Genomic DNA, 24,745 nt, shown 5'->3' with positions numbered 1-24,745 from the left:
ATTTTTTATTTGATTTATTTCCAAGATTTCTGTTTAGTTCTTTTTCAGTATCTTTATCACAGTATTGAATTTCTCATTTATATCTATCCTGACTTCCTAGATCAGCTATCAGCTGGAGTGGCCTGAAGCAAAAACTGGTTCAAATAATTCTCAGCTTCCCTTTTCACCAGTAAAAGTGAAATACTATCAATTGAAGTTTTGTCTAGATAAACTATATTCATGCACTCCCAGGGTGGGGCTGATAAACTGTTCTAAGTGGGAAGTTCCAGCAGCTCAGGTTTATCTCTAATTAGAACTGTGGGAATTTTGTCAGATGGTATCTGCACTGGAGAGATTAGATCAATACAATGCTAGAGACAGAGAGATGCTGATCTCAGGCGTCTCCAGAGAATTCTACTCCCAGGTCAGGATGACCAACCCTCCACAAGTCTCACACTCTTCCCCACCATATCCATGGTAAAGTGGTCACAGAAACGGAAGTTAGATTTTATGCTTTAAGATATTTTGGGGTCTAAGATGTAAAGGTTTCCCTTTTTGTTTCTTACTAAATCCCCAGTGGTAACAAAAGTCACCTGTCCAGCTTACCTGACAAATTAACAGAACCAACTTTCTTTAAAGGTATTTATAGATTATGTTTTGTAACATAAACATTTTCTTGTGGTCTTATCAGCTATCTCAAGTCTCCCCCCAACAACAGGCTGATGAATTAAAATTTTTGCTTCTTCTTTTAATGGAGGTCTATGAAACTGTGGTAAATGCTACAACTAAGAAACTGTAGAGCAATGAGAGATTATAAAATGGACATCTGCCTCCCATTTCAGGGTCTTAGAAGGAGGAAGCAAAAAAACTAAGTAAAACTTGAATAAGGAACAACCAACAGGTGGGCAAAGGGGTTGGTGCTGTGGGTTGGTTGGTAAGAGAGAGAAAGTGGTTCAGCAAAGAGGAACAAAGTCTCAGGGGCTAATTGCAGGTGAAAAATAAAATAATGTGTACAGAGGGATTCACTTTTGGTATGATTCTGTCTTGTGTTGTCTTTCCTAGGACTCTCGTCATGTCCTCAAATGCAGTGCTTCAGAAAATGCTGCTGGTGTTGATATCTCTTTTAGTCATCGCCTGGATAACGTCTGTAATTTCTCAAAACTCCACAAAGGTATGAACAATTTTCTCTTTGGTTTGAAACCTCCACCTGTGACCTCCATCAACTCAGAACCTGTAAATCAGTCCTTCCCCTTCTCTCCCACTTCAACTCTGCTCTCTTCTCTCCTTCTCTACCCCATTTCAGAGGGACATTGTCACCATTTTCTTATTTCTCATTCATCCTCAATCCAATCTAATCGAATTCTACCTTCTACATGCCATAAATGTCCCTTGAGAAGGTCACAACCTTCCATGTCACTAAGTGAGTACTTGTACCAATTGAGTGCATAAGTTTCTTGAATATATAGTTCCAGTTTGCTATTTTTTTATTTTGTCTATGATTTACTTTTCGTGCAAAAGTTATGTTTTAGTAATACAGTTTCCTTTGTTGTTTCTGGTAAATTTATTCAGAAGATTTTCCACTACAAACTTATAAAGGGAGTCTACCCATGCTTTCTTATATTTTTGTTTTGTATAATTTTATTGTTTGTTTTTATACATCTGATTCACTTGATATTTGCTGTGAAACTGTATGTGATATTTACCTAGTTTTGCTTTTCCTTATGGCTATCAAGTTATTCTATTCCTCTTAGTAAAATTCCATCTACATTCCACTGATTTTGAGTTCAGCCTTTATATCACACTAAATTTCTATGATAAGATCTATTTTCATTCTCTATTCTCTTCCACTGCCTTTTTATCCATATCCCAATTCTACTCTATATACTTAAGAGAAATTTTAGAAGAAAACTTTAATATCTAAAAGGGCTAACACACCACCCTTGATATCTTTTTCCCCATATTTTCTGGCTATTCTTTCTTATTTATCCTTTCAAGTAAATATTCTAATTGACCTGCCTGGTCCAGAAAATATTCAGGGTATTTCTATTTCATTGAATATATAAATTAATTTTACAAGAAACAATAGCTTCAGTCTAACAAAGTAGTTCCCCTTCCAGTTGTTCAATTTGGTTTCTTGAGTTTTCCTCATGTAAATATTAGACACATGTAAAAATGTATAACTGAATATCTTGCTGTCATTTGGCAACCATATACCAGATCGTCTGTTCCATTTGACCCTCTCTCTGGTTTTGTCTGCACATGTGAAAGCTACAATTTTTATACATTAAATGTATTACCTGCCTTTTTGCTCAGTCCTTCTATTGCCTGTAGCCATTCTTCCATTTCTACTTTGGGGTTTTCCATAAAAATATCCCATGCATCTGAAAAGAAAGACTATTTTACCTCGTTCTTTCCAATTCCAACAACTTATTTGCTTTCCCTTGTCCAGTCACATTAGAAAATACCTCCAGTCCAACATTAAACTGTAATAGAACATAGGAAGTTTATTTGTCTCATGTCTGATTTGGTGGCAAAGCCTCTACTGTTACACTTTAAGTAAATTATTAGTTTTTGCACTAGAGAATAGCTTATGGGTAGAATATGTAAATTTCTTTTTGTTGAGTGTTTTATAACAAATTTGTGCTAAGTGATTTACTCCCGTTACTATTATAAAGCAATTAATAAATTAATACTACTTTTCACCTCGCTCTCTACTGTCCAACCATTTTTATGGTAGTATTGCATCCATATTCTCAGAGTACACAACCATTGTGTATGTATTTTATTCCTTGTAAGCATCAATTAGAATTATTCCTGTAAGCTAATAGATATTTAGTTCTTACCACAAATATTTATATTAAACTTTCCAGTCATTCTCATTGTTTAAAGTTCAGTCTGATTTTTTTTGCATTTTCCATGAGATTAATTTTATTTAAAGAAAGATGCATATTGTAACACCTAGAGCAACTATTTAAAAAATTAAGATATACAACTAGTAAGTCAAAGAGGTAAAATGGAGTATTAACCAACAATTCAAAAACAGGGAAGGAATGGAGAAGCAGAGAAGCAAAATGGGAATGGGATAAACAGGGACAAGTGACAATTACAACAGAATTAGACCCAAACTCATTGACATTTGTATTTAAAGAGTTTAAAACACTCCAATTAAAAGGTCTAAATTTTAAGAATGGACACAAAATAAGACCCAGTTACAGATTCTTAGCAAGAAAATTGTTATATATAAAGACAAGATAGGTTCATAATAAAAGGAATTAAAATATATATCATAAAAACCTGAAGGGTAGAAAATATGGTGTGGCTATACTAGTCACCAGAATGTACTTTTAATTTTTTACCCATATATTTATACTATTTACTATTATTCTTTTCTTCCTCAATTTCCATGTTTTTCATCTGGGATATTTTGCCTTCCCCCAGAAGAATTCTCTTTAGCATATGTTTTTAGTGCAGTTCTTACTGGAGACAGATTTTTCTGTGTTTATATGAAAATATCCTTCTTTTCTTTTTTAATTTGTTCTAAGGGCAAAGGGGAGAATAGAGGGGGCATGGGGATGGGAAATATAGTGGAATGAGACAGACATCATTACCCTAGGTGTATGTATGATTGCACAAATGGTGTGACCTTACTTCATATACAACCAGAGAGGTGAAAAATTGTGCCCCATTTATGTACAGTGAGTCAAAAAGCATTTTGCTGTCATGTATAGTTGATTAAAGTTCAGTCTTATTTAAAAGGTTCTTTAGAAGGATTCAGAACAAATAATCTCCTATTACTACCATCTTCAAAAAAATTAGTGATTTTTATCAGAGGTCATTTGTCTTCTTTTAAAATTCCTGCCTCATATTCCTTTCTTTGCATTCCTTAAATATTTTACTTCAGTGAATTTTAGCTAAAAATATTAATGTTAATATGTAAAAAATAGATTTAAGAAAAAACACAATAATAATAAAATGTTATGCTACACAAGGAAAAATTTACCAAAAAAAATCACCATACATTAGGATGAACCTAGCTAAATACCCACATTCAAAAATGAAAACATTAGAGTTACATGCTAAATTTGATATGTCACAGCCATAGTAAATAATTTATTATGCCTATTTCAGAAACTTATAAATCAAACACTCTAAAATTAGTAAATATCTATAACATCAGAACATAAACTTGATCTTGCAAAAAAACATTAGAAAGGAAGTAGTATAAATAGTAAACTAAAAGATATATTTTTAATTTAGATATTGTTTTGTTCTGTTGTAAAATTCATTTCTTTTAAAATGGTTCTTCCATCTTGCTGATATTTTTTATCTTTCCCTTCATTACCTCATTTAGCATGATTATAATACCTGTTCCAACCCCCTTGTCTGATCATTCTAACATCTTTTTTCAGTGTTTGTTTCCATCAATTGTCTCATCCTTTGAGAAATATTATGTTTCCAGTTTCCTTCTATGCTGAGTAATTTTTAATTGTATACTAGAATTGTAACTGTTATGTTGTAGGGACTCTGGATCCTGTTTTACTCCTCAGGATTGTACTGGCCAATGATTAACTTGATTCAACTTCAACTGCAAACTATCTCATCTGTGATTAAAAGTAATTAAAATCTTCACTGAGTTAATGAGTTATTTATATGATCCAAGTTGACACTAGAGTTTTTTATGGTATACCATGTAAAGATGAAGAAAATTTTTGTGGAATCTTGGTTTAAATTTCACTGGAGTTTGGACATTTAGCATATGTCCATTAGTCTTTGGCTGTGGATCTCTCCTGAGTTGCAGGGGCACAGGAGCCAATTCCTTAGTTGCTATGAAACTCCCACCAGCAGCTTCTGGTTTGTCAGCTCAGGATACTTACAGTATTATAAGTTGTCTGTGTCTATTGTGTGCAGTAGTTCAGAATGCAGGCTCTAAAGAGCCCCTGTGTTTGCTGTGGGGATCACCTTATACCTGGTCCCCTTTCCTGGATCTTTTCACAGTAGTGAAGATCCTGATAGTTCACTGTGAATGCAGGAACTCTGGTTGTGGATTTTTCACAGGTGATCTGTGGTGTAGAATTATTCTGGCTGACACCACTCTCTGAGGTGTTCCAGTGAAGGGTCTCTAGTGGTTCCCCTGGTCTCCAGTTTCCACTACCACAGGCTATGAATGGTGGGTGTTAATTCTGATATCCTCTGGATTCCAGAGTGGTCTATGGTGATATCTCCTTTTCACCTCTAATTTTAGTGATTTGGGTCTTTTCTGCCATTCTTTTCCCTACTTAGGCTAAGGGTTTATCAACCTTATTTATCTCTTCAAAGAATTAGCTCTTAGTTCATTGATCCTGGCTATTTTTTTAATTTTCAATTTCATTAATTTCAGCTTTCATCTTAATTATTTTCTGTCTTCTACTGAGTTTGGAGTTAGTTCTTCTTCTAAGGCCTTGAGGTGGTGCTTAAGCTTATTTATTTTATTTTTCAATGTAGGAACTACGGTAAAAATTTTCATCTTAGAAATGCTTTTGTACTATCTCAGACATTTTGATATGTTTTATCTCTTGTCTCATTCATTTCTAAAAATTTCTTGACTTCTTCTCTTGTATCTTCTTTGATCCATTCTTCATTTAAAAGCATATAACCAGTCTATCCCACTTCTCACTATATTAAAGATTTAAAGTCAGCATACTATAAGAAGGAAGCCACATTAGTATTTTAGTACCATTAACAATAGCCAGACTATGGAACCAACTCAGGTGCCCTTATATGGATGAATGGTTAAAGCAAATGTGGTATATATACACAATTGAGTAATATTCAACCATAAAAAAATGAAATTATGTTATGCTGGTAAATTAATAAACTGGAGACTATAATACTAAGTGAAACAACTCAGACCCAGAAAGTCAGAGGTGGAATGTTTCCTCTGATATGCAGAAGCTACTCTAAAAGGGGGCAGGGGTGCATAAGAGAGAGACAGAAAATAAACCATGGGGAGGATTCTGTCAAAATAAAAGGTCAGGGGAGCAGAAGTAGGGGATTGGGAGAGTGGGTAAAGAAATGGGATAAGTAAAAAACAGAGGAATAAAACTAAACTAACTTTCCAATGTACATATATGAATATACTACAGTGAAACTCATCATTATATATATCCACAAGACACTAATATTAACAAGGAGGAGGAGTGGGGAGGGAGGAGTCGGGAGGGCAAGGGTAAGTACCGATTACTAATTTGGAGCAAATTATATCCCATGCATTAATGTCAAAATGAATCCTTTTATGTAAAAATTATGTACCAATAAAAAAAATCAGGAAAAAAGAGTATTGTTCAATGTCCATGCGCTTATATTGTTACTTTTCTTCCTTTTGATTTCTATCTAGTTTCATTCCATTATGATCTGATAGGATGCAGAAGGGTAATATCGATTTTTTTTTTATATTTGCCAAGATTTACTTTGTGACCTAGAATACAGTCTATTTTGGAAATAGTTCTATGGATTTCTGAAAAGTTAAATTTAGCTGTTTGGGGGTAAAATATTCTGTAGATGACTTTTAGATCCACTTGATTTATAGTATCATTTAGGTTGGAAACATCTTTATTGATTTTATGTTGTGATGACCTATTGGTGATAATGATGTGTTAAAATCACCTAATATTATTGTGTTGGTATCTGAGATTTAATGTCATGGAGTATTTTTTATGAAATTAGGTGTGTTAACATTTAGGGCATAAAAATTTACTATCATTATATCTTCTTTTTCCCTTTAAGACGATGTAACAAACTTCCTTGTCTTCTCTTATCAGTTTGTGCTGAAATATCCTTTAAGAACATCTACTCCTGCTTGTTTTTAGGGTCTGTCTGCATGGAATATTTTTTCCATCCTTTTGCCTTCAGCCTATGGGTGTCTTTGCCTATAAGACGAATCTCTTATAGGCAGCATACAGTTGGATCTTGTGTTTTGATCCATTCTTCTAACCTGTGTCTTTCTTTTTTTTTTAAACAGGGTTACATTTTAATTCCTGAATTTTATAGTTCAGCATTAATATCACCACATGTATACAAATGATGTAAAACAAGTACAGTGGTATTTTTAATACAAAATAAACATCTGTTTTATGGAAAAACTATACTTCATATCTACACAGATTGCCCATCTTTTCCAAACAATAGCCAAAATTAAATTTAACTACAAAACCTCCAAAACAGAAGAAACTGCTTCAGTTTAAGCTATTCAAGGAAAAAATAGACCCATTAATACATTACAAAGGTGATCTAAAGACTGTAGCTAGAATTACTATTTTTAGATTATTTTTTCCCAATGCATTAAATTGTAGTTTGGGGACATTTTTCTCATCTCAGCATGATCTCAGAACATAGATGAGCAAACTAACATTAAAATACTTACAGTTAACTGCTATTCTAAAAATAAAACATTGTAATTTTTTGCCTCAATTTGTTATTTTAAATTCCTTTACATACATTGAATGTGCTTTTAGTCTTTTAAAAAAGCAGTGTTTGTATTACATACACCCTTGTCTGCTTGTGGAAAAGTCTCCTGTACTGCATGTGACTTGACATTTAACTCCTTGGATCAAAATGGCTTCTAGATATTAAATACTATAATTCAGCACTGTTTTTTTAAATTAGTTTTATAAATTATGCTTTAATACTTGCCTGCAGCTCTGAAGATAAACACTTTTTACTAACAAAGCAAAAAGGGACTTCAGACTTTATCTTCTACAAAAGATTATACTGGTAGGTTGATGAAAAACATTCTGTTCTGTCCATTCCCAAGATTCTGGAGAGGATCATTATGGAATACTAACAAACTGTTTTCTTGGCTGCTGTCATCTCAAAAGTGCTGATTTTAAAATTATATTAACAAAACTATCCATTTTGAGTGCAGCTTATTTTTGTCAAAATACATACTGAAAATTCTTGGTGTAGAAAATATAATGGGTGCTGTAATACAGGGTGTATTTCCCTCCAACTACTCAAAAGGTTGAATTTCTGTGAAGTATTCAAAGAAATTGTCCCAAAATCTTGACTACTACTTCTTTTTTTATAGTTCTATTTGTTTTCCATAATTTTTTAAGAGGCAACTGATTAAAACAACAAAATGGCCAGGACCATTATACAAGTAATGTTATTGGGTTTGCAACTGAAGCGTTGTAATGTTTTTCTAGACTGGATACCCCCCAGAGCAACCTTGCATTATTTTACCAACCTTTTCCTTCCCTCAAACCTGAGACTTTCCTTGCTGAGAAACTATAATCCAGATTCTGGTAACTAGCCTTTTTTTTGTTTGTTTGTTTTGTTTTTTTTTACTTAAAATTTTTTTTTCCTTTTTTACAGCCTGAAAAGGCAAACCCCTTAATTACTAGAAAGCAATCAAGTTCCTGTGAATCCTGGGTTTTTTTGTTTGTTTTTGTTTTTTTGTTTTTTGTTTTAAACAGAGTTAAACTCTCCTAGATGATATACTGAGGATCTTCCGCTACTCCTCGTATATTTATAAGTTCAAATGAGAAAGCTTCCTAATTCAGATTTTTCCAATCATTGAACAGTTGCAGCATTTTAGTAAGAAGACCACACGTTAGGAGTCCCCCAGTAAATATTTTATGAGCCAAGACGAGGTCTTTTCCTGGGGGATGATTTTTCTTCTTCATCTTCCTCTTCATCATCTGGATAATCCACTAATCCAACCAAACTTCCCTAGGTGGCTGTTACTGACGTAGTCAAGTTTGTAGTTTTGGAAGAAGACCCATTAGAACTTGCTGGTCTTGTCTGAGCCACTACAGATTTACTGTTTGTACTGTTTGTTCCATTAGCAGCACTGGCAGAGTGGGAGAAAGTAAATTTGAAGCCACCAGAAGATGCGCTTTTGGGACGGTTTCCCTTATCTTCACTTTCTTTTGCTTTTTTGTCTCCATAAATTTTTCATAACTATCTGGAAAATCATCTTCTGGCTTAGATTTTTCAACTGGTGCCACAACTGCTTTTCCTTCGTCCTCCTCAACTTCATTAAGTCACATATCTTCATCCTCTTCCAAGGCTTTCGCATCTCTGCAAAATCTGTTACTACACAATATAGATGGTACACTGTTCAGTTTCTGATTTTGTCTGTCTTTGTCTTGTTCATATTTAGTCTTCAAGCCTTTGAATGTCTGAACATATTCAATCGATTCAAGTGCTTTATAAAAGTTTTCAACTATATGTGATATCTTCTACTCTTATAAATTCAAACAACTCAATAACAGCTGAATTCAACAGATTGTACCGAGTTCCGTTATCTAGAAGAGCCTTTATAACTGGCTCAAAAAGATTTCCCTTGGTGATGTACAATTGTAACATTCATCTTTAAGGCCAATTATCCATCTTGTAAAGCGAAAAGCACACAAGGCCAGGAAAGTGTGCTTTGAATTCATCAAGACGAAGACTCTTCTTAGCAAGTCCTTGTTCATAATGTAGTTTTTAATATGGTTTGTGTGATGTTCCACTCAAAATGTAAGTAACTCTAAAATTAAGGCAAGTAGCTGTGCTGTTTGTTAATTATCAGGGCAAATTGTGTTGTCTTTGTTAGATCCAACTATTCTATCTTTTTCACATTTGTCTTCTGAAGGATTAGTTAAAAGTGGTGCAGCCAGCTTGTTCTCTGGATCAATTAGAGTACAAAGAAGTCCCATTAACTGAACTGTACCTCTTAACTCAGGATCAGTATCACAGATCATCTGTTCAATTACTACATTAATAAGAAGAATATCATCATCACTCTGCTGGGCTTCTTGCATTATAAATTCTCAGACCATAGATGGACTAAACTCTACTAGATAAGAAAATATTTCTGCAGCAGCTGATCTGACATGCAAATCATCCATGCCCATTACAATTTCAAGAGCAGGAAGAATTCCCAATTTTGCCAAAGTTTTGAAAAATGCAGCCCTGTTTTGAGGTTGTAATGTTTGAGAAAATGCACAAAATTCCTTGAAAAAATTAACCAATTCTCACCTTTTATCATCATCTGTAGCCTCATCTGTTAGTTGTGCAAAAACTTCAGACAAAAACTTCTCACCTTCCTGCAACATGCTGACTATCTCAACTTTGTTGAAGAAAATGAAAGTAGAAAGAAAATTCTCTTCAAAAACAGATAGTGTATGCAAAATGATGTCCTGAATATACTGTACCCTGTAAATCTGATGTATTTTTTGCCTTAGTTCAGAGTCTGTAATTGGTATAACTTCTTTAAATGTTGCAGTTTTTGTCAAGAATTCTCTATGTCTTTTTGGCTGAGCCAAAGCAGGATCATATTCAAGGCATGCCACAACATCCATGACACACTCATCAGAAAACATCACATCAAAAAGAGTTGCCTTATTTAGGAATAAGATTCCTCTAATAATTTCATATAAATGATATAAGCCTTCAGTGTTTTCTAGGTTCTCACAAGCTTGAAATAGCTGCAGTAGTTTTTTAATACAGCCTTCATTTTCCGAGGCCAGAACCAGCTTTTCCCTACAGATAGGTGAGGAAAGAACTGAGGTAACCAAGTCAGCACTCTTCAAGTTTGTTGAGTTCACACGTGGGCAGGTCAATCAGATGACTGGTTTCAGGCATTTCTTCAAATCGTTCTTCTTCTGATTCATCAATGAGGTCCTGTGTGACTTCTACTGATGGGTCCTTACCTTGAACTTGACAAATTTCTTCCCAGATCTCATCACAGCCAGCTTTTTCCTGAAAACTTAGAGCCAGATCATAGTTCTCAGCTTCTGACCAAACAATTAACTTATCCTGTTGTTTCTGATATACAGTGTTCGGATTTATCTTTGATTCTAAGAGTAGTGATCCAGTGGACTCTGCACAAACCAGCAGCGACATCCTTTTGAGCTCCTCCACGTAAATGGAGGAGACGTGGTGGGTGCCTCGGTTGTCCTTTTATTGGTCTTCCTTCAGGGTATAAACCTTCACTCTGTGAATCCAATGTGGTGGCTGCTGTCCCCACTGCTCCGCCCACCGCCTCCTCACTCACCTCTTCTGAGACCCTCACTCTTCAGAGACAGTAGTGGTGGTGGTGGTGGCTGTACCTCTGGAGAGGCCATGGCTCCAGAGGTTCAGCCACGAAAAGGGTTGACAAGAGCCACTGAGACCCCTCCACTCGGAGTCCTGTTATCTCTTACTTCAGCCCCGTACACCTACACACACACACACAGACACACACACACACACACACACTGTCCCATTGCCCCCCAGAGCTCGCTGCTCTCCTGCTGCTGTGGTAACTACTACAGATCTGCCATCTCGAAACCCGATTCCTTCTGCCTTTCTCTTCTAACCTGGGTCTTTCATTGGTGAATCAAGACCATTAACATTCAGTGTTAGTATGAATGTATTTGTGGCTTCCTTCCAATTTGACTTTTTGTTATATTTGATATTGTCTTCATTCTTGTATAGATTACTGCGAGGGCTCTCTCTCCTCCAGCAAGGAGGTCCATGGAACAGGTAGAGGAAAGCATGGCTGGGGAGTCGCTAATCAAGTCTGATTTTATTGCACAGTTACCATGTGTATATACTCAGGCAGTAGCTAAGCAGATTACAGGCAGCCACCAATACAATGTCTCCTAACTGCCCTTGCAGCAACCATTTGGAGTGGGCCCTGGAGCAAACACAGGGACTTGCAGCACATGGCCTAACAGCCCAGGGCTGTGCCTAAGGGGTAAGCCACCTGAACAAAGGGAATGGCCTGCCACTCAGACGCCCTTAATGTATGCCATGTATGCAGTAGGTCATGCACTTGTCCCAACAGATTACTCTTTTATTGATCTGCTTCTATTTGGAGCTTTGGGATTTGTTTTTTAGTTCCTCTGTGTGAAATTTATCTTTGAGTATTATTTAGAGTGCTGGCTTGGTAGTCATGAATTTCTGTTCTCTATTTTTGTCTTGGGAGGTTTTTTTTATTTCCCACTCAAAATTGAAACTGAGCTTTGCTGAGTATAATAAACTTGGAAGGCAGTGGTTTTCTTTTGGAGCTTGGAATATCTCATTCTAGCTCCTCCTTGTTATTAGTGCCTGGATTGAGAAATCTGAAGTGAGCCTTATTGGTTTGCCTTAAATGTGACCTGATGTCTGTCTCTTGAAGTTTTTATTCTTCTTTCCTTATTTTATGTTATGCATTTTGATTATGTCTTAGAGAATATCTCTTCTGGTTATGTCTTATAGGTACCCTCTTTGGCTCTGGTGTGTGGATGTCTATCTCATTTCTGATATGGAAATACTTTTCTGTAACTATCTCATTTAAATGTTCTTTAGTTTGTATCTCCACAGTCTCTTCTATCCAAATGATTGTCAGATTGGGTTTCTTAATGTTGTTCCAGAGTTCCTATATATTCCATTCATGCTCTAATATTTTTCTCTTTATTGTATCCCATGTATTCAAATTCATGTATCCTGCCTTCATGGCCTAAAGTTCTGACTTCAAGGGCTGAAGTTCTATTTTCTATGCAATCTAACCTGTAGGTGATGCTTTAAAGTGAATTTTTAATATGATTCATTGTGTCTTTCATTGCCAGGAGTTCTGACTAGTTTCAATATTTCTATTTCTTTGAGTAGTCTTTCATCTCCTTGAACTTGCTCTCCTAATTCATTCCTTAGACTTTCTTCAAATTCATCTAACATTTGACTAATCAGTTTTTTATAATCTTCTCTGGAATGTCATCTACTTCTGTATCTGTGGGACTCTATGTTCCACATTTTGAGGGGAGACTTGTTTGCCTGTTTCCTCATCTTTTCAGAGGTCCTGGACTTACACATCATTGAAGATGGATTCCACTTTCTGTTTTATACACAGCTTCTTACATGTGTAGGGTTTTCTCAAATTCTAGGATTTCTCTCTGTTTTTGAAATATGTTTAGATGTCAAGGGAGGATATGAAATTCCCCTCTGGTCACTCCTTGAAGCATGGTTTTTGTGTTGGTGATTTTCTTTTCCCACTTCTATGAATTGTAGCTATATTTAGGCTCAAGTGGGGTTAGATCGTGTGGGGTGAGATTCTCTGTTGTTTGGCTAGTTTATAATAATCACTCAGCAACAGGACCTCTACTGTGGAATCTTGAAGTGTAATGATCACTTTCCAGCTCCTGTTAGAGCAAGGGAGAGTAGGAGTAGCCCTAATGTCAGTAACTGATGTATAAAGTGATGAGTCTGGAGTCTACTTTGTCCTCTCTAACATTATTGTCACCTCACTGAGAAGTTATCTTCTACCTTTGTGAGTCTGATGCTGATGGACAGTGCAATTCCCATCAAATAAGTTTGAAAACAATGAAAAATCACAAGAGTTGTCTTAATCCATTAAGGTTTAATGGATTATAACAAGTATATGTATAAACTATACAGAACAATTTTTATACAGAACAATTTTTCTCCTGAGCCCATCTTTATAATCCTGAATCAGTTCATAAGCAATCATGACAAATTCACAAATACACATACACACAGACACACACACACACACATACATACTCTCATGGAGAGAGAATTTGAAGACCATGTGCATGAGTGAAAACTTTTACTCCCTTTACTGCATTTATCAATTTTAGTATAAAGTGTTTCTCATTATACAAGTTAAAAATATTTGTACTCTGAAATAAAAATTCCTCAGCCTGTGACTTTAGGAGGTGTGCTAAATGGAAAAATATTTTAATCATGATTATATTGTTATTAGCATTTTATATGCTGTATAGTTATTTTCTTTTTTTAAAGAGAGAGAGAATTTTTTAATATTTATTTTTTAGTTCTCGGCAGACACAACGTCTTTGTTTGTACATGGTGCTCGCATGCCAGGCGAGCGCGCTACCACTTGAGCCACATCCCCAGCCCTGTATAGTTATTTTCTATCCTACTTCTCTATCTCATAGTGTGTGTACTAAGGTTTTATTTTATGCTTTCATAAAATACAAATACACATGAAAGTATGTTTTTTTTTTACATTTTATATATTTGTGTCTCTATTTCTTGCCTGGCTTAGCCAAAGGTTTCTCAATTTTCTAAATTTTCTCAAAGATTGCACTTAGGTTCCCTTCATCGATATTTTAGTTACATCTCATTTCTTGGTTTCTAGTCTCTTTTGGTTTACTATGTCACTGTGTTACCAACCACCAGGGTTTTACTGATTGAGGGTGGGCCACAGAGGAGTCAGGCAAGGATTTTTTGTACTGCTTAGATTTGAAATCTAGATGTTCTTACATGTGAGGCAGTTGACAATCACTGATTTATAACCAGTGTTCTCAACCTTATCTGAACACAGGATGTCTGTGAAATGTTTGAAAAATACATCCTCCAGGATTGCAATTTAGTGACAATTCAGTTGACCTGCACTGCAACCTGAGAATCCATGTTTTGAAAGAAAAAAAAAGTGTGACATTTGCTTCAGATTATCAACAAGATTCAGAAACCACTAAATTTGAGCACATCTAGATGATTTCTAAATGAAAAGTTAAAGATGTTTAGGAGGTTTGGGAAAAGAAGAAGGTAGCCACCAATGCAGGAAGAGGAGATAGTATTAGTAAAAAGCAAGAAGTACAAGAAAGGAAGGTCATCTCCTAAAACAGAAAAGCAGTTCATCTTGTTAAAACAGAGAACATAGGAGGAAGTGGAAGAACCAGGCTGCAAAAGACAGGCCAGAGCATAAAGCCATGTTAAGATTGGACCTTATTCCAAGAGTCATGAGAAGACATTAAAGGGGATTAAGGTGGAGGCAGACGTGAATAGAGTTTTGCTTTAGAACAATTGACATAGCTACAACTTTTAAAAAGCAGAGATAGAAGGACATAAAGCCTGAAGAACATCTTCACCCTTGAGGAAACTATAGTCAGGGAGATATATTATCCTGGAGATAAATTAATCATGATAAACTGTGATGGGAAAGATTGTTATACATGGGTAAAAATATATTAAGACAGAACTATTGGAGAGACAGTAGAATGAATCGGACATTACTTCTGTGTGTTCATATATAAATACACCACCAGTGTAACTCCACATCATATACAACCACAAGAATGGGAAGTTATACTCCATGTATGTATAATATGTCAAAATATATTCCACTGTCATGTATAACTAAAAGGAGTGAATGAATGAATGAATGAATGGATTGAATAGAACTAACAGAAATGAGCTATTAAAGGTACGGTATATGTGAAAAGAAGAACCAGCATTAATTTTTTTATTTGTTCCAATTGGTTATATATGACAGAATGCATTTTTGACACATCATACATAAATGGAGTATGACTTCTCTTTCTTCTGGTTGTACATGATGTAGAATTACATCAGTCGTGTTATCATATATGCACATAGCGAAATGTCTGATTCATTCTACTATCCTTCCTCCACCTATCCTCCTCCTCTCCATTTACCTCCCTCTATTTAATCCAAAGTACTTATATTCTTCCTTACCTGCTCCACTTATTGTGAATTAGGACCTGCATATCAGACAGAACATTTGGCCTTGGGTCTTTGGGATTGGCTTATTTAGCTTAATACAATATTCTCCAGCTCCATCCATTTACTGGCAAATGTCATGATTTTATTCCTTTTTAAGGCTAAGTAATATTCCATTGGGTATATGTACTGAATTTTCTTTATCTATTCATCTGTTGAAGGGCACCTAGGTTGGTTCCATAGTTTAGCTACTGTGAATTTAATTGCTATAAATATTGATGTGGCTGTATCACTGTCGTGTGCTGATTTTAAGTGCTTTGGATATAAACTGAGGAGTGGGAAAACTGGGGTAAATGGTAAACCATTCCATGTTTTCTATGAATTTCCATACGGCTTTCCAAAGTGGTTGCACCAATTTGCAGTCCTACCAACAATATATGAGTATAGCTTTTTCACCACATCCTCGCAAATATTTATTGTTGCTGTATTCTTGATAATTGCCATTGTGACTGGAGTGAGATGGAATCTCAATGTAGTTTTCATTTGCATTTCCTTAATTTCTAGAGATACTGAACATTTTTTTCATATATTTGCTAATCGACTGTTCTTCTATGAAGTGTCTGTTCAGATCCTTAGCCCATTTATAATTGTGTACTTTGTTTTTGGTGTTATTTTTTGAGTTCTTCGTTTATCTTGGAGATTAATGCTCTGAGGTGTATGTGGTAAAGATTTTCTCCCAGTAAAAATTTTTACTCATATGTATTGTTTTAGCTACATATCTAAGACTGAATATGTTTATTTATAATTACTCAGGCATTCTTTAAAATATTTAGGTAAAAATGTAAATGGTTTAATTTTATGAAAAATTATCAGAACATTTAAATAATATGGATGATAATAGGTGAACTCAAATTTGTTAAAAGTAAACATTACTGGGAACAGATTCATTGAATAGTATGTTATGTTTGTTGTCATTTCAGCTTTGGTCTGCTATAAATGTACCCATCAGTTTATATCACTGCAACATCTCCAAGGAATCATGTCCTGAAATACCAATGAGCCTGGTAAAATCACCAACAGAAACTGAACTCAGAATAAAGGAAATCCTACAGAAAATACACCAGCTGATCCCACCCAGACCCTTCACCCATGTGAACACCACCACCAGTGCCACCCAGAGCACAGTCACCATCCTTAACCCTAGGGACACATACTGCAGGGGGGACCAGCTGGATATTCTCCTGGAGGCCAGGGACCACCTGGGACGCAGGAAAGAATATGGAGGGGACTTCCTCAGGGCCAGGATGTCCTCCCCAGCCCTGAAGGCAGGCGCCTCAGGAAAGGTGACAGACTTCCACAATGGCACCTACCTTGTCAGCTTCACTCTGTTCTGGGAGGGCCAGGTCTCCCTGTCTCTCCTGCTCATCCACCCCAGTGAAGGGGTGTCAGCTCTCTGGAGGGCAAGGAACCAAGGCTATGATAAAATTATTTTCAAAGGTAAATTTGTTAATGGCACCTCCCAAGTCATTACTGAATGTAGCCTGACCCTAAACTCTAGCTCTGAACTGTGCACCTACCTGTACGGGAGAGACCAGGAAGCCTTCTACTGCACGAAGCCTCAACATATGCCCTGTGAGGCCCTGACCCATGTGTGCACAATGAACCGAAGAATTTCTTACCTTTCAGTCAAGGAAAAAAGCCTTTTCCATAAGTGAGTACATTTTTCAATACAATGAGAGGTTCCCCTGGGCAGAGCTTCATCACCCATTTCAATACTGACTTATCCTCTCAGAGACCTCCTCTGTTGGAGGTTCTGATCAGATATTTGGTATCTTCAGAGGGCTCAAAGTTCACAAGTGCACATAATACCTTTCATTTTCCTTAACTTGTTCAATAAAAGGGAGCAGCATAATATGGAACTCCATAACATATATGCCTTCTTGTAAAAACCAGCATTATTATATTCAGCAATATATTTTAATAAATTTCCACCTTCAGTAGAAAACCTTTCTGCAGAATAGATAGATGTTCCATTGAATAAGATTCCTTCATGAATATATGATAACATCATGCTCCTTCACCTCCCATATCATATTCCACAGATTCTGCCATTTAAGTGTCTTTTGCATTCATCCATTTCTCCTTATGTCCAGTGCAGCTATTCAAGTTGAGACCACCATCATTATCTCAGCTATGTGACTATAATGGCTTCCAGCTTGGTCTCCCTCACATCATCAATCATACCCTCCTTGCACCCACTCAACACTGCACCCTGAGCAACCTTTCTAAAAAGCCAACTCTTATAAGTCATCTCCAGTTGATCTCACGATCAGAGACGCCTCAGTGTACATTGCTTAGGAGAGAGGAGTCCTTCTACCTCTCTATGTTGTAACCTATCCGTTCCTGGAAGCCCTGGTTGAATATCCCCCTCTAACCTTGTTACACAACTCTCCCCTATCAATCTTGGCTGTAGCCACACCATGCCTTTCTCCCCCCCTCACAAACAGATACTCACTTCCTCGTCTCCTTGTTCTCTACTGAGATGAAAAATACTTCATTCCTTAGAATGAACCATCAGAGTTTCTTCATGCACCACTTTGAGGATTTCTTTGCAAAATGAAACTGTTATCACAAATCTCAGAACTGTGAGCCAACCCTGAGACACATATCACTCACAGAGTTCCTTGTTCATTTGCTAACTTTCTGTAAGACTCTGTCTACTTCTTTTCACTTTCCATTATGCCAAAATGTATCCCCTTACCTGTATGACATTGAAATACTAGAGTAGAACAATCTCTTTCTTAACAGTTTTCAAAGTCAAGCTTTCCAAAAATTTTTTTAGAAAATGTAAGAGTAAGCAACAAACATGGAAAAAATAACATATTTCAGAATCCCAGTCAGTTATTTGAGTTTGGGCTACTGATCATTTGTCCATGACTCACTTCTGCAAAAGTAAAAATATAGTTGAATGTCTCTTCCTTCCATTTTCTCAATGGTGCAACTCATCAAATGTCTTCCTCTCCACTAACTATTCTTATGCCTAAGTCTCAGTTAAGATGAAGACACCTTTCCCTTTATGGGATTGGACCTGAAAGACATTCATAATAGAGAATAGCATACCTCTTAAATCTGTCAATCTGGCACCTGAGCGCCCAATTTCCTCTTAAACCTTCTTAACCTTCTTACCTGCCTCCATTTACACACACACACACACACACACACACACACACACACACGAAACAAAATGAATCCAAGAGAAGGTAGAGGTAATAAGGGGTATCAAAGCAGGAAGAGATAGGTAGTCTTTCAATAACTGGAGAAAAGACATGCTGTATACACCCATTCATGTTTCAGACTGAACACTGCTTTTTGCCATTCTGACATTTGTCACCCATTCTGACAGACATTAAGGAGTCAGCAGTGGATACAGACAAATGCATAAATCTTAAAATATTCAGAAATAAAGTATTTAGAAAAGATTGAAGACGAACATAACAGGAAACATGGCTAAGGAGGGAAGCAGGGGATCTGTGACAAGAGGTCTATGTGCAATGATAAGGATTCCAGGAGATAATCAAGGGCTTTAAAAAATAATGCAGTTACATTTGCAATTGGAAATGGTGTTTTGGCAGTTGTGTTAAAGAACTTAAGGGGGATAAAACTGACAAAAGTTGGCCAATTAGAAGCTCACAGAAAAATAGTATATTAACTAGAATATGTAAAGGAGAAACAGATAGAAACCTCACAGACTTGAATATAACATTCTAGCATACACTGTTTGCATGCAGCAGATGAATAGAGTTGTCCTGGACTTCAGATACTCTCAGTAGGGTTGAAAGGCTTCTATGGGCTGGGAATGTGGTTCCTTGGAAGGGGGATTGCCCAGTTTACCTGAGGCCCTGGGTTAAATCCCCAACATAAAAAAAGAAAGTCTTCCAAAATCCTAATTCATTTGCAATACTCAATATGTCTAAACTTTAAAACAAAAATAATAGTTTTCAGTTATAGAAAATTAAAAATTACCCTTCACTTATAAGCAGGTGATTCATATTGTCTATGGCAAGTGGACACACAACAGGCTAATTTATTGGGTTTTTGTTTTGTTTTGTTTTGTTTTGTTTTTTAAGATCCAAAGTGGGAGTTGAAATGATGAAAGACCTTAAACATATTGATGTCTCCCATTGTAACAGTAAGTCTATTCTGTGGTGGGTGCTGTCTGGTATGTCTCTTATGCAGGGGGAAATTAATCAGTATTAACTCTATTAATTATACTTTTCTGGAGCAATATCCCTAGCAGGTCTGGGTGATCTCAATCATACCAGACTTTATAGGGAGAAATCAATTTAAGAAAATTATTTCAAATTCTGTTTATAACAGATTTCATCTTGGTTTATCCTAAAGAAGAAAATAAAGTATCCTACATTCATCTCTCAGAGTTTGAGGTGCTATGCAAATGTCTTTGATGGATACCCATAACTTCAGAGTAGGAATATTGTGCTTTTGATTTCCTAAACTATGCTAGCATAACCTCCAATCTTTACTTGATGCATTTAACAATTTTATATGGGTTTCCAACTTTTTAAATATTTTAATGAAATATACAAATCAATGATACATATGAAAGAAAAATATTTATACTACCTTAGCTTTAAAATAACTGTATAATACCTGAGTTTACCAATAACACTGGTAACCTTGGTTATTCATGTTTTCTTGTAATATTTATTCTTCTATTCAGCAAATGTTTATTGAGGGTCTAACAGATATGAGGAATTATGGAAACTGTATAAATTAAATGCTCAGTAAGCTTGTGATCTAAAAAAACATTTAATCTACCAACTGCATGATGACAGCAAAATGCCAAAGGACTTAAATTTAAGTTAACATTTGACTGAGCCCTGAAGGGTTATCAGAGAAATATGTAGTCAGAGAAACCACATAAATGTCATGGGTAGAATTGCCAGATTTAAGTAAAAATAATGCAGGGAATCAGTTAAATTTAAGTAAATTCTAATTGCCTATGCATACATACATTGAGATAAAGGAAAACTATTGCATGGCATACACTCTAACAGTATTCCTTACCAGAAACAGTTCTAATTTAGCATTCTTCCTGACATTTTTTAAATCTGAAAAATCTTTTAATCTGATTACTCTATTGATGAGCCAAATTATCGTGGACCTTATTCAACAGTCCAGTAGGATAAGCATATAATGGAATGTAGCAAAGGATGGAGCTAGAAAAAGAGAAATATATTAAATCATGGAGGTTCTCAAGTGTTCTGCTAAGCATTTTAGTGTTTATTTAAAAGGCTAAAGAAATCCACAGAGACCAACTATGGAGGGCAGTGATATGATCCTTCTTGTGTTTTAAAAAGCAAATTTACATCTGAAAAAAAACAATTATTACCTATAGAAAAGTAATTTAAAATGTTACTAAGGAATTTAAATAAAATTTATACGTAGAAGAAAACATACTGTCTCTGGATGGGATGACTTCATATTGGAAAGATGTCAGTTTCCTCTGCATTAGTTTCTTATTGTTGCTATAACAAAGTATCTTTCAATAAGAACAACATTTTATCTTAGCGTTATTCTTCCAAAGCCCAACATCAGTCTCACTGAGCTACAGTCAAGATAGAGTAGACCTGTGTTCCATTTTGAAAATTCTAAGAAAGAATCTGTTGTACCTTTTCATCTTCTAAAGGCTGCCCTCCTTCCTTGTAGCCAATCCTCTACCTCCAGAGCCATACCACCATCTTTCTGGTTCGCCTTCTACCTCCCTCTTCCACTACGGAAGACTAATGATGTTAGACTGGAATCCCTCCCCCAGATAATCCAGGATTATTTTTCCAGTCACATCCAGAAAATCTCTTTTGGGTGCCATTGTCACCCTACCACAATCTCTAAGCCAATGAAAAAGAGGATGCAATTCTAAATTATTAACCACATGTTTAAACTATCAAGCCTATTCTATAACTCAATTAGAATGTAATAGTAATCATAAGAAAATGAATACACTGATGCATAAATATTATATAAGGTATGCTTTTCAATAATATGCTTAAATACCATCTTCTCACATATGCCAGTAACTACTGGAATGGGGAATATTTAGTAACTGCTGATTTCAAGTTTCTAGAGTTATAGTATTCGACCATCTAGGCTACAATGCTAGCAAGCCTCCTAGAAGCCCAATCATGTCACACTGACATTCCAACCGAATCACAGGATTATAAAAACTCCTGTAAACAAGCTGAATAGCCAAGATTTAAGTGGTTATCCAGGTACATTTTCCAATTGAGTCAACAGCACCACTTTGCCATTAAGTCCACAGGTTACAAATGCTTATTGTCCCTGGTTTCTCTAGGGGATTGGCTTCAGAATCCAACTTCGACAAATCTACAGTCCGCAGATGCTCAAATTCATTATTATTTATTCTTTTATTTCTTAAGTGTACAGAAATTTATTTTCCACAGTTCTTGAGGTTGGGAAGTGAAGGATTTCGAGTCTTTTATATAAAATGGCATGGTATTTGCATATAACCTACCCATATACTCCCATATACGTTATATTTTCTCTAGATAATTTACAATACTTCATAAAATGTAAATGCTATGGAAATAGTTATTATGTTGTATTGTTTAGGGAAGAATGACCAAAAAAAAGTCTTTACATATTCAATACAGAAAAGAAAATATTTTCTGAGTATTTTACATTCATGGTTGGTTGAATGTATAGATACATGAGCCATAAATAAAGAGGGCCAAATGTACTGTACATGTACATGTAATGAAGTACTATTCTGTGGACACAGGCAACCAGAGACTTCAAGGCCTGTGAGGGACAAAATAAGGAAGGAAAAGAATAGGCTGCTGGTAATCCCCTGATATTCATTCCCTATCACTCATTAGTAAAAGAAACCATTATTTTAGCTAGACCTGTTGGTAACTTTCCATGTGGCTACTTACAGACATGACTCACATTTTCAAGGAGTATGGATAGAAGTGATCTGGTAAACTTCTAGAGAGTGCCTTTAAAAGCATTATGTTACCACCTCTTCCATTTGTCTCCTTGCTACTAGCTGAACTGCAGACAAAATCTGAGAAATAGCAAGCCATGTTAGACTGATAAATTGAAGCCATTAGTTAGCAATGGGTAGAACAACGAGACAAAAGAGACTAGTGTTCCTCACATCATATAACATCACATTAACCTTGACCCAGTCACTCTGGAACTGTTTATGAGGAACAAATACATTTCCAATTTTAAGACATTATTTTGGTCATTCTTTTTTTTTTGGCCATTCTTACAACATTAAATTTTATTTCCTATCTAATCTAGTAAGTGGTATTGGTACAGAAATGCTAATATAACAAAACCTACAATATAACTACTGAACGTATAGGTCCGTGGTAGAGTGCTCTACTTGGCATGCATGAGGCTCTGGAAAAGAAAGAAAGGAAAGAAGGAAGGGAGGGAGGGAGGGAGGGAGGGAGGGAGGGAGGGAGGGAGGGAGGGAGAAAAAAATGAAACCTAAAATATGAGACACTAGCTGGGCAGTGGGAAAACAGCATAGAGAATGGCAAAAAGAAACATGTCAGACACCTGATAACCTTTGTTATGCCATAGCAAAGAGTTGTTGCTCTGCCACATGGGATACCTGGGAGGGCAGACCATGGTAGATCCTGTGGTTCCAATGTAACAGGCTACAATATTGGTTTGTGTTAGATGCTGCATGTTACTTTTAGTAAAGTATATTGAAAAAAACATTAAGTCAAACTAGGTGTTTTAAATTGCTTGAAGTTTTTATAATGTGCACATATTTTAAAGCTATTTTTAAACAGAAAAATTAAGATTTTTCATTCATTCATGGAACAAAGGTAATTGGTTGGATAACAAGGACACCAACTGGAAGTTCAGTAACATCATTCAATTAGAGAACAGGCTTAAGTTACTACAGAATCGAGGGATAGTAAAGACAGGAAACCACATCAAGACTTAGCTCATGACCACAGGTGGGTGAAAATGAATAGGGAGGAGTCAGAATAATTCAAAATCTCAAAATGAGTAGTTGGGCCTAAAACAAAGCCGGTGATCAAAAAATACCTCTAGTAAGACATATAAGACAAGAGTATAGGGAGAGGGAAAGAGATCAGGAAAGGGAAGGACGAAGAGAGGAGGCTGGGTATAGGACACATGCCACTAACACCACTCACCACAGGATCTCTGTTACTAGAGCAAGAAAAGAGCTCAGAGAAATGCCAAATTGGAATGAAGATTCCGGTCCCTGGTGGATACACATTACAAGAAAAGTGGATAACAACATTTTGTGACCAGATTCAACTAGATAAAAATAACATCGATGGCTGCTTGAAAGGAAAACTCATTTACCTCCTGGGAGACTCAACATTGCGTCAGTGGATCTCCTACTTACCCAGAGTCGCAAAAAGTATGTAATTATTTTATATTCTTTTGGAAGTTCAGGTTTTCTATCTTTTCTCTCACTTGGGCTATTTAGTTTTTGACTTCATGAGGCATTCTGTATTTCAGACATTTAATTTGGAGTATATTTTTCATACTCTCATAAGACAGGTTGTTTCCCTTTTAAATTTCAATAAAAACTTTACAATTTGATTGAATTTTCACATATGTGAACTGGTAGTCTTCTCCAACGAGGGAATAAACAAAATATTTTGCTCCCAACAAAAATATTCTAGATAGGTACTATACATGATAGAATGTTCTTTTAAAAATATATTAATCATTTCCTTCAAGTTAAAGATCTGTTTATTTTTTATCAGCCCTGAAACTTTTTGATCTTCATGGAACTGGACTTTTTAAGAAATATTTGCTTCTGGATGCTGAAAGACATACTCAGATACAATGGAAAAAACATATCTATCCTTTTATCACTTCTCAGCTCCACTCTGTGAGAGATGCAGGTTATATCCCTCAGGAAATTGACCAGATTTCAGGTGACAAAAACACAGCCATTGTCATTACACTTGGCCAACACTTCAGACCTTTCCCTATTGACCTTTTCATTCGCAGGGCCATTAGTATTCGGAAAGCTATTGAACGACTATTCCTAAGAAGCCCAGACACTAAAGTGATCATTAAGACAGAAAATATCAGGGAGATGCATTTAGAAACAGAAAGGTTTGGAGACTTCCATGGTTACATTCAGTATCTTACCCTGAATGACATTTTCAAAGATCTCAATGTGGGTGTCATTGATGCCTGGGACATGACCATTGCATACGCCTCCAATAATCTCCACCCACCTGATGTTGTGATTGGAAGTCAGATTAACATGTTCTTAAACTACATTTGCTAA

At 35.9% G+C, this 24,745-nt stretch overlaps 1 protein-coding gene and 1 pseudogene across 1 annotated transcript; one reads left to right on the top strand and one right to left on the bottom strand.

Annotated features, from left to right (window-relative positions):
• Nucleotides 1–1,044: 1,044 nt before the first annotated feature.
• On the top strand, nt 1,045–24,745 carry LOC113185425 (NXPE family member 1-like). Its single transcript, XM_026392569.2, has 5 exons — nt 1,045–1,150; nt 16,386–17,116; nt 19,533–19,594; nt 23,645–23,857; nt 24,210–24,745. Exons 1-5 carry the CDS (start codon nt 1,052–1,054, stop codon nt 24,743–24,745), a joined length of 1,641 nt encoding a protein of 546 aa, XP_026248354.2. The 5' UTR covers nt 1,045–1,051.
• LOC113185426 (serine/threonine-protein phosphatase 4 regulatory subunit 3B-like) lies at nt 8,590–11,066 on the bottom strand (annotated as a pseudogene).

This window comes from Urocitellus parryii, chromosome 4 (genome assembly GCF_045843805.1).
Source record: "Urocitellus parryii isolate mUroPar1 chromosome 4, mUroPar1.hap1, whole genome shotgun sequence".
NCBI classification, from domain to species: Eukaryota; Metazoa; Chordata; class Mammalia; order Rodentia; family Sciuridae; genus Urocitellus; species Urocitellus parryii.
The sequence above is the reverse complement of the archived record's forward strand: the minus strand, read 5'-3'. Positions and strand labels throughout refer to the sequence as shown.

Bases quoted from the DNA above. Each gene is read 5' to 3' on its own strand.
- LOC113185425 (XM_026392569.2), top strand. From the start codon at position 1,052: ATGTCCTCAAATGCAGTGCTTCAGAAAATGCTGCTGGTGTTGATATCT. The intron at 1,151-16,385 runs GTATGAACAATT...TTGTCATTTCAG, and splicing joins TTTCTCAAAACTCCACAAAG to CTTTGGTCTGCTATAAATGT. The intron at 19,595-23,644 runs GTAAGTCTATTC...CTCTGTTACTAG, and splicing joins TGATGTCTCCCATTGTAACA to AGCAAGAAAAGAGCTCAGAG.